The following is a 16217-nucleotide window of genomic DNA, read 5'->3' as shown; positions in this document are numbered from 1 at the left end:
GTTACCCAGTTTCTGACCTGCAGTTGTGGCTACAATATTTGTGGCTTGTTCAATTTTCTGGTTAATGATTTCTCTACACCCCTCATCCTAGTTGAAAGAATGGTAATAGTGGGAGGATTTGCAATAGCAACATCGTTGAATGTCAGGCAGAGCAACCTAAACATCCTCTCGGAGATGCCGATTGCCTAACTTCTCTATCTTGATATCTACTATTCATATCTAAATGTGTTCATGAAGCCATAAGATGCTTTATCTTCTGAGTAGATTGAGTTGAAGATGGGTGCAAAATACTTGGGTAACTCAGCAGGCCAGGCAGCATCTCTGGAGAAAAGGAATAGGTGACGTTTTGGGTTGACCTTTCTTCAAACCGAGAATCAGGGCAGAGGGAGACTAGAGGTATGAAAAGGTACAGAGATCAAATGCATGAAAGGTATGAAAAGAAGAAATCCAAGCTAGCAACAATGATCAAAGAAAGGTGAAACCCATAATGGTCCATTGTTGGCTCTGGAAAAGATGATACCGTGTAGATACAGTGAAATGAAGCAGTACAGCGCTGGGTTATATTTTGCCCAAGTGAAATATAAGGTGCATTTCCTCCACTTTGCTTTCAGGACAGAAAGGTCAGGATGGGAAGGGGAGTTTTTGGTGACCAGGAGATTGCGTTGGCTAAGGCAGACTCAGTAAAGATGTTCAACGAAGCGATCTCCCAGTCTGTGCTTGGTCTTGTCGATATACGAGTCCATGCCGAGAACAGCGGATGCAGTACATGACTGTCGTAGTCCTTGGATGGAGTAGAGGGAGGAGGTATAGGGGCAGGTGTTGCATCTCCTGCGGTCGCAGGGGATGGTACCTGGGGAGGGATGACTTAACCAGGGGAAGAACTAGGGAGCTCTGACTTGTTGTGACTGAGGGGAGGGGGAGCAGGAGTGGAGCTGCGGGATACCAAGACGACCCATGTGAAGGCCTCATCTATAATAGAAGAGGAGAACCTCTCGTTCTCTAAAGAATGAGGACAACTCTGATGTTCTCGTACGGAACACCTCATCTTGGGCGCATATGGAGTGGAGACCGAGGAATTGGGAGTAGTGGGAAGAAGTGTAGTTTAGATAGCTTTGAGAATCAGTAGGTTTGTAATAGATGTCAGTTGAGAGTCTACTTCATGTGATGGAGATGGTAAAATCAAGAAAAGGAAGGGAAATGTCGGAGATGCTCCAACTGAATTTGAGCGCAGGGTGGAAATTGGTAATGAGGTTAATGAAGTCCATGAGTTCTGCATGGGTGCAGGAGATAGCCCCGATGCAATTGTCAATGTGGCGGAGATAGAGTTCAGGGATAGGGGCCGGTGTATGTCTGGAGCAGGGGTTCTACGTACCCAACAAAGGCAGGCACAGATGGTGCCCATAGCTAAGCCTTTGATTTGGAGGAAGCAGAGAAGTTGTTGAAGAGTTGGTAGAGGGAGACTGGCTGGTTCTGTGGTCGAGGAAGAAACGGCCTTCCTGGTGGGGGATGGAGGTGTCGAGTGACTAAACGTTCATAGTAAAGATGAGGGAACGGAGACCTGGAAAATGGAAATAATTGAAGAGAAGAACGACATGTGAGGTGTCTTGGACATAGGTCAGGAGGAATTGGACCAGGGGGGAGATAGGATGAATTCGAGGTATGTGGAAACGATTTCAGTGGGACAGCAGCATGCTGAAACAATGGGTCTGCCAGAGCAGTTCTGTTTATGGATTTTGCAGAGTTGCTTAGCTTAATAAACGAGTTTGGTATTCTGAAAAACGCAAGGAATCATGGGATTTGTCAAAGTTCATTCGGGAGAAAAAAAGGCGAACGGGGGTGCCAGGTAGTGGGAGAGCGGGATGTGACAGCGAGAGAAAGGGAGCAGATGTGAGTGGCAGACGGGAGAGACTGGACCAGAGGAGAGAGGAGAGGGGTGAAAGACGTGCATGTTTGTGTTTTGCTCACAGGTGTATTTAGTTTAAAATTCCGCGGGGAGTGCCGGGGTTTGCACATTGGTTGCAGAGTCTGGCAATGTTCCCTAGTCCTTCCCTCCAGTCCGGGGGGGGATTGTCCTAGCCTTAGTGCCGGGGAGTTCCTGCGGAGACGGGGTGTCACCTGCAGTGAAGCCACGATAGCGAGTTTCTCTCTCCACATCTTCCTTTCCCCGCCGCCTCGCTTTTACCCGCAGGTAGGCGTCACTCTGTACAAATGACCTGCAGATGCTGGTTTACACCGAAGGTAGACACAACGTGCTGGAGTAACTCAGCGGGACAGGCAGCATCTTTGGAGAAAAGGAATAGGTGATGTTTCAGGTCAAGCCGCTTCTCCAGAGCTGTTGCCTGACCCGCTAAGTTACTGCAGCATTTTGTGTGTATCCCCATTGATGACTGGTGCATGGTATTCGCCAGGACCGAGGGGGTTAACCAACAGCCACTAGATAAGGCGAGAGGTGCAGCTGACATTTCCCGGCTCGTCGGGGAACGGGTTCTTCGGGAGTTGAGCAGAGTTGAGCTGGAGTTAGTGCTTCTTCTCCACGCTGGCTGTAAGCTTGGGGCCGCCACTGCTCCGGGATGGTGTCTCATCAGTCCAGGGTCACCCTGGACATCTCCGGCCACCAGGGATGGGACACTCGGGAGGGGACGGGGAAGGTAGTGAGACTCCGCTCACAAATCTGCCTCCTGGGGTTATGCAGGAGAGGGGTGCGTGGTTCTTCCCTGTATAACCCGGGAGGGCAGCCCGAGTGAGAATGGAACCCATACATACACCCAGGCTAAGGGGGACTGGACCGTGATTCATTAGATTGTCACTGTTAAGATTTCTGCATGGACCAGTGGAAAAGGGAGAACTAGTGTCGCTAACTCCAGTAGCAATTCAACAGCGCTTGCAGCGCCGGAGACCCGATTCGATCCTGACTGCGGATGAAACGCATGTCTGTATACACGCAGCAGTTCAGCTGCCGAGAATGTTTTGTCTCCAGTGACCTATGACCTGGGCATGCACAGTCGGAATACCGAACTCGCTTATTGTCATAAAACATTCTCACATTAAATTCTCTAGGGCAATTATAAGTGAAGAGCTGAACAATGTGTGTAGGTCACCTTGCCTGCACTCGTAGAAAAACGTTCTATATTTCAGTTAAAATCCCATGGAAAGAGGGTGAAAATGATTTATGAGAATATTGCCAGGCCTGAGTTATAGGAAGAGATTGGGCAGGTTAAAGTTGTGCGACCTGCAATATTTAATGTTGCAATTTGCAGCCATGTTGATGCAATGGCTTTTCTTCTTTATTTCTCCATGTATCATTAATTCCAAATTGTGCGTGTGTTCAGATAAACAGACAAAATTGAAGTTTTTTAATTGTTCTAATGTAATAGGAGTTATACTCGTGTTTGTATGCTGTTTCCCATTCTGATATATTCCTGTTATTGCCTATTTCACTGCTTGTCACCTTGTCCTGTCTCTTTAATTTTCTAAATCTACATTGCTAAAATACTGCCTCCTGGTCTTAGAAACATAGAAACCAGTCTTCTGTGCAACCTTTGTTATTCAACTTATTAGGACATTAGTGCCAGCTTGATTCAAATGAAGTGTGTTACAATGGTGCAGCTCCCTTTTAACCCCAGTTTAGGTGTCAATGTCCTGTAAATGGAAACCCTTATCTCCTACCCCACTCTTTGGAAGTATGACTTGTAACTTCAGCCCTTGGAGATTTCTTTGATTCCTTGATTTGTGTGTCTGATTAAAATTCATCAGTCAGTAAATGGAGAAGCTGGCTGGGATCATTGGCACATAAGTGAGGAAACTGCTACAGAATTTGTTTATATAACTATACCAAATAAGTCACTCTTTAGAGCTGGCTTTCTTGAGATGGGTTATTATAGCTTGTGTGATTCATTTAAACGATAGTCTCTGACTTGGAATAATTTTCAGTGTTTTTAAATATCTTAATCCAGAAATTATAAATGTTAATTCTGAAATAAAATTAAAACATTGTTCAAGTAGTACAAATTTGAAGAATGGAGCGAAAAAAATGATTTTAAAATAGTTGCGAATGACCCGAAAGACTTGGCTACAGGTCTGTGCAGCGGTGCCTCCTAACTTAAACAATAGATTTTAACCGTTGTTTGGAGGACTTTTATGTGAAGGGGGGGGGGGGGGGGTTGAAGGGGTAAACTTTAATTCTTGTGCAGTCCTATGCCATACCGGGTGATGTCACGGTTGTTTATAAAGTGGCTGCTAAGAGCTTCTGAAAGGCGGCCTCAGCTGCCCTTAGCTTACTTTCAAGGTTGCCATTTATGGAATCAATGGATCCCTGGATTTGGAAAAAAGTTCTTCGGATTGAGTGTACCTCCGCGATGTTGGGAAATCGACCAGGTAGACTTATTAAGTTTTTAAAAGCCATAAAATCCCTCCAAACTAACTTTTTATGCTGATCAATGATTCCCCGGTCTTTCCTGATAGAATATACCTAAAAAAAACGCTAAAAATTAAAAAATGAAGGTAACTTGATTTTATCCAGAGGGGTCGGAGTTATAATTTTTAGAGCCAATTTTTTTTTCTACTGAAGGATGAACGATAAGTTGGTATGGGTGCAGCTAGTTTCTTCAAAATGGATTGATCATTTAGGACCAAGAAGAGAAACAAACTAGATATATAGAGAGATGAGTTGCCAATGCAGATTGCAACATGATCTAATTGCTATTATGGAGACGTGTTTGGAGGGTAACCAGGAACGGGTGTTCATTATTCCAGATTGTATGATCCAAAAGAGCAGGCCTAACTTGAAAGGAGGCGTTAGCATTATTAATGAAGGAAAGTATCTGTGATGATAGCCACTCCAATGAGGAAGACAATTCAGTAGCATACTCTCAGAATTGTTGAGAAGAAAGATGGAGATGACAATATCAATGCAGGTGCTATTAGTTTTTAGTTTTGAGATGCAGCACAGAAAATGTCCGTGCCGACCACTGATCTTACACGCACTAGGGACAATTTACAATTATACCAAGCTAATTAACCGACAAATCTCTACACCTTTAGAGTGTGGGAGGAAACCGGAGATCCCTGAGAAAACCCACGCAGGTCACGGTTAGAACGTACAAATTCCATACAGCCAGCACCCGCAGTCAGGATCGAACTCTGGTCTCTGACCCTATAAAGCAGCAACTCTACTGCTGCGCCACTGTGGATAGACATTTATGAGCAAAAACAAAACAAAAACTGCAGGATGGCTCAGAGAGTCAGGCAGCATCTGTGAAGGAAAATGGACAGATGATGTTTCAGGTTCAGACCCTGAAGAAGGATCCCGACATGAAACCTCAACATCTTTTTCTTCCATGGATGTTGTCTGACCAGCTGAGTATCCCCAGCAGTTTGTTTTTTGCTCACAATTCTAGTATCTGCAGTCTTTTGCACCTCCTGGATAGACATTCATATCTTGTTTCATGTTAATCTGCCTTCTGACCAACATTGTGCAGTGTGTATGTGGACAACCACAATGTGAGCTTCATTGATCCATCAACTCAATCCTTAGCAGTTCAAGGTGGCCACAGAGTTAAAATGTGGAACTGGGGCAACACCAACTTTGACGGTATTGGACAGGAATTTGCTCAAGTTGATTAGAGCAGGTTGTTGTGGGTCAAGGAATGCTTGGAAAATGGGATGCTTTTAAAAGTGCTGACAAGAATTCAGGGCATGCATATTCCTGTGAGAATGAAGGGTGAGGCAGGTTGGGAGTAAAAAAGTTTGGGTGATGAAAGAAAAGAGCTGATTAGGGATAGTTTAATTTATTGTCATGTTTACCGAGGTACAGTGAAACGTTTTTGTTGCGTGCTATCCAGTCAGCGGAAAGACTACACGTGATTATGATCAAGCCGTCCAATGTACAGACACACAATAACAGTAATAATGTCTAGTACAAGATAAAGTCCAGTAACATCCGATTAAGTGCATGGTAGTCAGCATGCTTTTATATCTGGGAGATCGTGTCTTACAAATATATATATATATTTTTTGAAGTAGTAATCAAACAGGTGGTCGATGGCAAAGCCATAGATATTGTCCATAGGGACGTCAGGAAGGCATTTGATACGATTCCACAAGGTAGTGCTCTGGAATGTTTGATTGCATGGGATCCAGGAAGAGCTTGCCAACGGGATATAGAATTGGCTTCATGGAAGGACGCCGAAGGTAATGGTGGAAAGTGTTTTTTCGAATACGAGGCCTGTGATTATTGGTGTGGTTCAGGAATTGGCGCTGGGCTGATTGTGCTGATTGGTGCTAATGATTGTGGTTCACCAATGATTTGGATTGGAATATGGAAGGCATGCTTAGCAAGGTTGCAAATGACACTCAAATAAGTAACATTGGGTGGTATTGTAGATAGTGAAGATGGTTATCAAAAATTACCACAGGGTCTTGATTATTAGAGCAAGTGGACTGATGAATGGTTATTGGAGCTTAATGCAGATAAGTGAGAGGTGTTACATTTTGGGAAGTCAATCCAGAGTACGTTGTAATGCATTTCGTTGTCTCTGTACTGTACACTGACAATGACAATTAAAATTGAATCTGAATCTGAATCTGAATCTGACCTTCACAGTGAGTGGCAGGCTCCTGGGAAATGTTGCAGAGCAGAGGAATCTAGGAGTGCAGATACATGCTTTCTTGAAAGTGGCACCACAAGTAGATGGGGTTGTCAAGAAGCCTTTCTGTACATTGGCCTCATTAGTCAAGTTGTTGAGTATAGAAGTTGGGATAGACACAAAATGCTTGAGTAACTCAGGGGTCTGGCTCAACCACCTTTGCCCACCCTCCAACTAGCTCCAACTCCGCCTGTTAACTAGCTTCAGAGTTCCCAGCTATGTACCCTTCTTGTGCTCACCTGCCTCTATCCAACAATCTGCCTATCAGTGAACCTCTTTGCCTGAGGTCATCTGTTGCCAGCCATGATTTGTCCTGCCTTTTTTTTTGCTTCGCTTTTTTTTTTAGTTGGGCTCATGTTCACATCTGGCATTCAGTGAGTTCCTGACTTATAAGATGCAGTGCACACACTTGTAAATTATAGGTTTTCTGAACATTGGAGACAAACGGGTGGTTTTGGAGAACAAACAGTAGTTTTGGAGAGCGACTGCACGTGTCGGCTTGATTCACCTCACTGAATGCTTTCTGCGTTGATGTTTAGATAATAGGGTAATCAGACTGATAATGGCACACCTCTGAGGCAACATGGCAAATCTTTGTAAATTCTTTGAAGATCTATCAATACTGGCAAATGGGGATGTGGTTAATGTGATTCATTTCTGAATTTTGAATCAATGATTTTCTTTGGCAGGTACTTAAAATGCCATTTTCTTACGTTTAGCATTCTGCATTGTGAAATAGGACAGATTCTTTCTGCTTGCTGCTGTTAGAATGTAGAAGTAATATACGATGGCTTACTAGAAATTACAATTGGACAGGTGTGTATTTGGTTTTGATGTTGCTTTGTGAACTGCATGCTTAAGTATATTTTATTTTAGTTTTCAGTGCTGATGTGGCTGCTCACATATGTTGGTGCCTTGTTTAATGGGTTGACTCTGCTGATAATAGGTAAGTCTTTACCAATTCTCTGAATGTATTTCTGTTCCTCCATTATACTCATTAAAAGTATTTTATGAACTTTAACTGTTCACACTTAAAATCTAAATACAAATATTTTCTTAAGAGTATAGTTGGTTAAAATGCATTTGCTGAAAAGTTGGCATTTTCTCTTTCTTAAAACTCAACATTTTTGCGGTAGTGTTTTCATTTGTGGATTTCATTAAGTTTTGTGAAATGTTGCGTCACAGTGTTCATATGTGAAATGTGTTACGTTTTTGTTCAATTAGTTTTAATTGAGAGATACAGCATGAAAACAGGCCCACCGAGTCCTTGCTGGTTTACACAAAAGGCAGCATCTCTGGAGAGAAGGGATGGGTGACAATTTAGGTCGAGACCCTTCATTGGATCTGAAGAAGGGTCTTGACCCAAATGTCAACCATTCCTGCTCTCCAGAGATACTGCCTGGCCCGCTGAGTTACTCCAACATTGTGTATCAACCCATTCACACTACTTCTATGTTATCTCTCTTTTGCATCCAATTCCCTACACAGTAAAGTGGCTTGTTACTTGCCCTTTACTTTCATATTTAATCAACAACTTTATTCCCTTTTTTGTAGACACTTGGAAATTGTTTTCTTTGTATTTAATAACTAAACTGTGACCTCCAATTAGGAACTATTTTGTTTCTATCTCCAACATTGGGATGTCTGTTTCTTCAATCCAAATTTTGGTTTAATGTGGCCTTTCAATAATTGCTATTAAATGGAAGGACCTCCAAATCACAATCTTGTATTGTGCTTGTCAAGACAACATCTGGATACATTGGTCTAAATGTTGTGGCAGTCCAATTTAGCATTGCATTATTAAATTGACTAACTTTTTAGACTATGTTAATGTGGGTATCTATGAGCCGCTGGCAGTGATTTCCTGTTCCTGTGTGTGATCTGCACTTTTTCCACTTCAGCCACTAATAAGTTAATAAATTGCGGAAAACTTCATATTCTGCTTCTCCAAATTGTCTTTGTGGGGTTGGGTTAATTGTGACAGAGTGAGATCTGAAAATGGAGAAGGTGTTCAATCGTCAGTTTCATAAAGCAAAGAACTGCTGACTCTAGCCAGCGTTTCTGGAGTTCTCTACAGAGTCCATTGAATCTCGCAACATTTTATTATTTAATTTGCCTGTTGTTAAAACGTTTAAGCGATCAATACAATACAATACGGTTTTATTCATCACATTGCACATAAAGTGCAATGAAATGAATCTTAATAGTTCTAAGGACCTTTACACCTCCTTACAAAACCTTGGCATGAGGCTGTGCACCAGGCTTGATACCTGTCTGGGTGCTCTACTAAGTCAGTTTTACTTGGTAGATTTCAAGATTATTTGGAGCATTGAGTTCTTATTTTGTCAAATAATTAGATGAGTGTTGTCAACACAATACTGTTTTTTATTGTTTGCGACAAACCTGCGCCTGCAAGTTACTACAGATCCACCACCTATTTTCCGGCACCCTTGGTTCCAGAGCCTTGCCGTATAATCCATTTTGATGGACCAACAAGGTCTTGGTCTTGGGGGCCCAAGTTTCCGCAAAGTCGGCCATGGAAATCGGATATGGGAACAGATCTGCCGGCTCCTGCAGGGCCAGAACTCCAGAGCCCTGGTCACAAGCAGCAAATTCGACTCACCAATCGACTGCAGATGTCAGCTATGGCAACAGATCTGTCGCCTATGGGAACGGATTTGCTGGCTTCGACCGGGCCAGAGTTGCAGAGCCTCGAGCGCATGGGGCAAATTCAACTTGCCGATCGGCCGTGTAACTGAGCTGGAGTTCCAGAGGTCTGGCTGCAGCCAGCAAATTCAATCTGCCGATCAGCCGTGGAAATTCCAATGAGGTTAAGATCAGCTGCCTCACCAGGCCTAGGCACCACATTTTCGGGGGGATTTCAAGTGCGCTCTTGTAATTTTGTCCGGATTAAAAGTAACTACCATGTTTTTTCTGGAGCAAAAGCTTCGGAAAGCAGTTGTTCTTCAACTGCAACTGATTAGGGAGGGTGTATAATGTTTTTCCCAATTGTTTTGTGATATATAAAATGACTTGGATATAAATGTATATGAGTTAGTAAGTTTACACATGACACTAAGATTGCTGGTGTTGCGATTGGTGGGGGAGGCTGTCAAAGTATACTGCGGGATATAGATCAGCTACGGAAAAGAGTGGAGAAATGGCATTCAGAATTTAATCTGAGCAAGTGCAAGGTGTTGTGCCTTTGGAGATTGAATGCAACGAAAATATACAAGTAATGGCAGGACCCTAGCATTGATGTACAGAGGATCCAATCCATAACTCCCTGAAAGTGGCAACGCAAGTAGATAATGGTGAAGAAGACATATGGTATGTTTACTTTCATGTGTCGGGGCATTGGACTATCGCATACAGTTCTGGTGACCCCATTATAGTAAGATGGTGGAGGCTTTTGAAAGGGTGCAGAAGATGTTCACGAGAATACTTTCTGGCTTAGGGGTATTAGCTACAAGGAGTGGTTGGACAAACTTGGATTGTTTTCTCTGGAATTCTGGATATTGAGGGGAGGGCGACAGAAATATAATATTGAGAGACATAGATAGGGTAGACAGAACCTTTTGCCCAGGTTGGACATCTCAAGACTAGAAGGCAGGGATTTAAGGTGAGGGAAGCAAAAGTTTAAAGGAAATATACAGGTTGCGTTTTTACACCGCGTGTGGATGCCTGGAACTTGCCTGGGGTAGTGGAGGATGCAGAGCTTAATCACATTTGGAAACCTAGAGATTCACAGGATACCTGAGATACGAGTCGTCGTTAGATGCAGGTACAGTGCTGAGAGACTAGCGTATGGCTAATGTTGAAGGTGACGAATGTGTCTCTACTTTAGAAAGGCTGCAAAGGAAAACCTGGCAACTATAGACCAGTGAGCATAATAATTCTGGTAGGAAAGTTACTGATGGATATATTATATATGCATATTGGATGGACTGATAAGGATAGTCAGCTTGGTTTTGTGTGTGGGAAGTTGTCTCGTGGATTTTGATTTTGAAGTGACCAAGAAGCTTGATGGCAGCATGGCCATCGATGCAGTCTATGTGGCCTTCACCAAGGCCATTAAAGTTCTACTGGTAAGCTTCTCTGGTGGTTATATCGCATGGGAACCAGGGGTAGCTAGCTAACTCTACATACAACTAACTTCAACGTAGGAGGCAGAGAGTGGTGATGGAAGGTTGTTCTTTGGAGTCGAGACCTGTGATTAGTGGTGTGCCTCGGGGATCAGTGCTCATTGCTGTCTGTCATCTATCTATGATTTGGATGAGAATGTACAAGATATGATTGTTAAATTTGAGGAGGGCACTCAAGAAACATTATGGACAGTGAAGATGGATGTCAAGAATTACAAGATCTGGCTGAGGAATGGCCAATGGAATTTAATTAAAATTAGTGTGAGGTATTGCATTTGAGATATCAAATTTCACAGTGAGATATAAAGTCCCGTGGAGTGTTGTTAAGTAGAGTGATCTAGAACAACAAGTACATCCCTGAAAATGATGTTGTGAGTAGATAGGGTGGTGAAGTCTTTTGGCATCCTGCCCTTTATCAGTAAATGAATATAGTATAAAAATTGGGATGTTACCTTACAGTTGTAGAAAATGTTGGCGAGGCTGCACTTGGAATATTGTGAGTTTTGACCATCCTGCTTGCGGGAAGGTGTCATTAAGCCAGAAAGGGTGCAGAGGATTTTTGCGGTTGTTGCCAGGACTAGAGCGATAGGGAGATTGGGCAAGCTAGGACTTTATTCCTTACAGTGCAGGAGACTGAGGGGGTAATCTAATAGAAGTGTAGAAAACAATGAGGAATAGATTGGGTGAATGCACAGTCTTTTGACCCAGTATACAGTGCATTCAGAAATGATTCAGACCCCTTCACTTTTTCCACATTTTGTGACGTTACAGCCTTATTTTAAAATGGATTAAATTCTTTTTTTTTTATCATCAATTGACACACAATACCCCAAAATGAAGAAGCGAAGACAGGTGTTTGGAAATGTTTGCAAAGTAATTAAACAAAAATGGAAATATCACATTTACATAAGTATTCAGACCCTTTGCTGTGACGCTCAGAATTGAGCTTAGGTTCATCCTGTTTCCATTGATTATCCTTGAGATGTTTCTACAACCTGATTGGAGTCCAACAGTGGTAAATTAAATTGATTGGACATGATTTGGAAAGGCACACACCTGTCTATATAAAGTCCCACAGTTGACAGTGCATGTCAGAGCGAAAACCAAGCCACGAAGACGAAGGAATTGTCCGTAGACCTCCGAGACAGGATTGTGTCGAGACACAGATCTGGGGAAGGGTATAAAAGAATCTCTGCAGCATTGCAGGTCCCAAAGTGCACAGTGGCCTCCGTCATTCTTAAATGGAAGAACTTTGGAATCATCAGGAGTCTTCATAGAGCTGCTCACCCGGCCAAACTGAGCAATCGGAAGAGAGGGCCTTGGCCAGGGAGGTGATGTTCACTCTGACAGAGCTCCAGAGTTCCTCTGTGGAGATGGGAGAACCTTCCAGCACTCCACCAATCAGGCCTTTATGGTGGAGTGGCCAGACGGAAACCACTCCCCAGTAAATGACACATGTGACAGCCCGCTTGGAGTTTGCCAAAATGCATGAGAAATAAGATTCTCTGGTCTGATGAAACTAAGATTGAACTCTTTGGCCTGAATGCCACGTCTGGAGGAAACCAGGCACAGCTCATCACCTGGCCAATACCATACCTACGGTGAAGCATGGTGGTGGCAGCATCATGCTGTGGGGATGATTTTCAGTGGCAGTAACTGGGAAACTAGTCGAGATCGAGGGAAAGATGAACGGGGCAAAGTACAGAGAGATCCTTGATGAAAACCTGCTCCAGAGCGTTCTGGACCTCAGTCTGGCGCGGAGGTTCACCTTCCAACAGGACAACGACCCTAAGCACACAGCCAAGACACTGCAGGAGTGACTTTGTGACAAGTCTGTGAATGTCCTTGAGTGGCCCAGCCAGAGCCGGGACTTGAACCCGATTGAACGTCTCTGGAGGGACCTAAAAATAGCTGTGCATCAACGGTCCCCATCCAACCTGACAGAGCTTGAGAGGATCTGCAGAGAAGAATGGGAGAATTTCCCCAAATAAAAAATGCTTGTAGCATCATACCGAAGAAGACTTGAGGCTGTAATCGCTGCCAAAGGTGCCTCAACAAAGTACTGAGTAAAGGGTCTGAATACTTATGTAAATGTGATTTTTCAATTTTTCAGTTATTTCATTTTATTCCTGGTAGGCAGAGACAAGTTGGCGGATGGGCCTATTTCCATGCTGCATGACTCTGAGAAGTTCCTGCGCAGCTTAGTTTGAATCACCAACCCTAAGTATTATAACAATGTCCCTTTGCTTAAGATTCTCCCACTGGTAGAAATATTTTGACATCCCGTTAAGCCCCCTGAGGATCTCGTATGTTTCAAAAAGATCACTCTCGCTCTCTGTGCTCCAAAAGATGTAGATCTAATTTATACAGCTATTTGTGATTTGACAATCTTCATTTGTGATACGACAGCCTTCTCATCCCAGAAATTAGCCTAGTGAATCTTATTTGGACAGCTGCTAATTCCTGGTACATCCTTTCTTAAATAAGAGAACCAAAACAGTACTGCAGGTGGGATCTCACCAGTACTCTGCACAATTCTACTATCTAGTCCATCAGCCTTTTATGTGGCATCTTGTCAAAAGCCTTCTGGCAATCCAAATATTTTTACTCCCCAGGTTACAATAAGTACATGGGAAAGGAACTGATGAGAATTTCGAGAGCTGGGGTGCATTTAGATTGGCTGAATATGTTTCGGTTGGAAAAATATATGGAAACGGATAATTTTGTGATGTAATACAGTAGATGTACTTTCCATAAGACTGGATATGGTGTGACTTAAAAGATTTACTGCTAAAAGTAAAAAAAAATAATGTCATCGTAGATAACAAGTTGCTATGGAAAGACGATTAGTTTAAATGAAGGGGCCATGTTGTGCTGGTAATATAAACCTAGATGCGTGTGGGTGACAGTCCAACATGGCCTCTAAAAAGTGGGAAGAAATTAAGCAAATGGGCAAGTCGGGGAATGAGAGGTTTTCCACTAGGTAAGAGTAGACTAGATCCTTAGGTGGTGTCTGGTCAGTTTAACTTCCAGGAAAGGATCTTGTTCATGTTGTTTGAGCATGCCTTCATAACGAGGTACAAATACACATGAATCTAAATTCTATTCCACCTAGTTATCTGAAGATCAAAAATCAGTGCCGAACCTGAGGATTAAAAACTGATTGTCTTTATGTTAATGAAAAAGGTTTACCATGCATGTATTTGTGTAATAGCTGTTTTAAATTAAAAATTTCTTTAGGTTTTTAAAATGCTTTGTAAAGTTTCTCAATACTAAATGAATTAAATTTATTTTTCCTTCAGCTCTGGTAGCAGTTTTCAGCATTCCAGTTGTCTATGAAAGGCACCAGGTAAGTGACTAAAATTGCTCTTCTGCCGAAGGGATATTAAAGTTTACAAAATGGTTGTGTAGAAGCATGCTGGCATGAACACAATTTGCATTTGATAGAGGTTATCTTGACTGGTAGAAAAATTGGTTCTCACATATTTTGAGCGTTATCTGGCTTTGTACAGCAATCAATAATTGAGGTCTTGCATTTAATCTGCGTTGCTGGTATGACTGCCATCGTGTTGATTCTTTTTTAATGATTCCTGACAGACGGTCTATAGCAGATTTTGATTATTTTAAATACAAAAGACACCACAACTTTAATGGCAAAGACATTTTTGAAAGTTGTCTGAACAAGCTTCATATAATCCATGTGGGCTAGCATTAGCCACACTCAGACTGACTACCCCAATCTCTTGTTTTGGACTAGCTCAATTATTAAGATTTCTTGCATCTAGATCAAGCTGGTATATTTAAAGAAGACTGCATAAGTTATTACTTTGTTTAAGAAGGAACTGCAGATGCTGGAGAATCGAAGGTACACAAAAAAGCTGGAGAAACTCAGCGGGTGCAGCAGCATCTATGGAGCGAAGGAAATAGGCAACGTTTCGGGCCGAAACCCTTCAGACGGGGCGGGGACAAGAAAGGAAAAAGGAGGAGGAGCCCAAAGGCTGGGGGATGGGAGGAGACAGCAGGGGGACTGAGGAAGGGGAGGAGACAGCAAGGACTACCAAAATTGGGAGAATTCGATGTTCATGCCCCCAGGATGCAGACTCCCCAAACGGAATATGAGGTGCTGTTCCTCCAATTTCCGGTGCTGCTCGCTGTGGCCATGGAGGAGACCCAGGACAGAGAGGTCGGAAACGGAGTGGGAGGGGGAGTTGAAGTGCTGAGCCACCGGGAGGTCAGCTTGGTTATTGCGGACCGAGCGGAGGTGTCTGTCCTGGGTCTCCTCCATGGCCACAGCGAGCAGCACCGGAAATTGGAGGAACAGCACGTCATATTCCGTTTGGGGAGTCTGCATCCTGGGGGCATGAACATCGAATTCTCCCAATTTTGTTAGTCCTTGCTGTCTCCTCCCTTTCCTCAGTCCCCCTGCTGTCTCCTCCCATCCCCCAGCCTTCGGGCTCCTCCTCCTTTTTCCTTTCTTGTCCCCGCCTACCCCCGCCCCCGATCAGTCTGAAGAAGGGTTTCGGCCCGAAACGTTGCCTATTTCCTTCGCTCCATAGATGCTGCTGCACCCGCTGAGTTTCTCCAGCTTTTTTGTGTACCTAAGTTATTATTTTGATGTGGTCTCATCCTGTTCCAGTGATTTAAACTAGAGCAGTGTTCTTGTGCTTAAACATTTGACTGCTGCTTCCATCCTCATAAATTCATAAGTTATAGGAGCAGAATTGGTCATTTGGCCCATTAAGTCTGCCATTCAATCAATCATGGTTGGTCTATCTTTCCCTCATAACCCCATTCTCTTGCCTTCTCCAAATAATCCCTGACAGCTGTACTAATCAAGAATTTGTCGATCTCTGCCTTAAAAAATGTACAATGACTTGGCTTCCACAGCCTTCTGTAGCAATGAATTCCACAGATTCACCACACTCTATGACTAAATAAATTCCTCATCTCCTTTCTAAAGGTACGTCCATTTATTGTGAGGCTACGGCCTCTGGTCCTAGACTCTCCCACTAGTGGAAACATCCACTCAGCAGTCCACACCTCCTCGTCTCATCCATCCATCTTCCCCAGCACTGCCAAAAACAGTAGTTTCTAATCAACTTTTGAGTCTGAAGAAGGGTCTCGACCCAAAACGTCACCTATTCCTTCGCTCCGTAGATGCTGCCTCACCCGATGAGTTTCTCCAGCATTTTTGTCTACCTTCAGTCTCTTCAACTGTTGCTACTAACACTGTCTGTCCTATGCCTGGCATACAATGGCCCTATCTCCCCCCTCCCCCCCAACTCTTTCTCCGCTATATCAACTGCATTGAGGCTGCCTTCTGTACCTGTGCTGATTTACATGCAAGGCAAATGCTCTTGACTACAATAAATGAATTTTGCTGGTTAATTCTTCCATCACTGCCGCACTCCCAACCCCCTCCTGCAAT

General features: G+C 43.3%; 1 protein-coding gene across 5 annotated transcripts in view; it reads left to right on the top strand.

Moving 5' to 3' along the window:
- The window catches only part of rtn4a (reticulon 4a), a 63115-nt gene that overhangs the window by 44657 nt on the left and 2241 nt on the right, over positions 1 to 16217 (top strand). For all 5 annotated transcript variants that reach the window (XM_055639840.1, XM_055639841.1, XM_055639842.1 and 2 more), the window contains 2 exons: positions 7521 to 7590; positions 14092 to 14138. In XM_055639840.1, the coding sequence (XP_055495815.1) occupies positions 7521 to 7590; positions 14092 to 14138 (117 nt within the window). The remainder of the gene's footprint in view (positions 1 to 7520; positions 7591 to 14091; positions 14139 to 16217) is intronic.

This window comes from Leucoraja erinacea, chromosome 8 (genome assembly GCF_028641065.1).
Source record: "Leucoraja erinacea ecotype New England chromosome 8, Leri_hhj_1, whole genome shotgun sequence".
Taxonomy (NCBI): domain Eukaryota; kingdom Metazoa; phylum Chordata; class Chondrichthyes; order Rajiformes; family Rajidae; genus Leucoraja; species Leucoraja erinaceus.
Note: the sequence above shows the minus strand (reverse complement) of the source record. Positions and strands in the feature narration are given on the sequence as shown.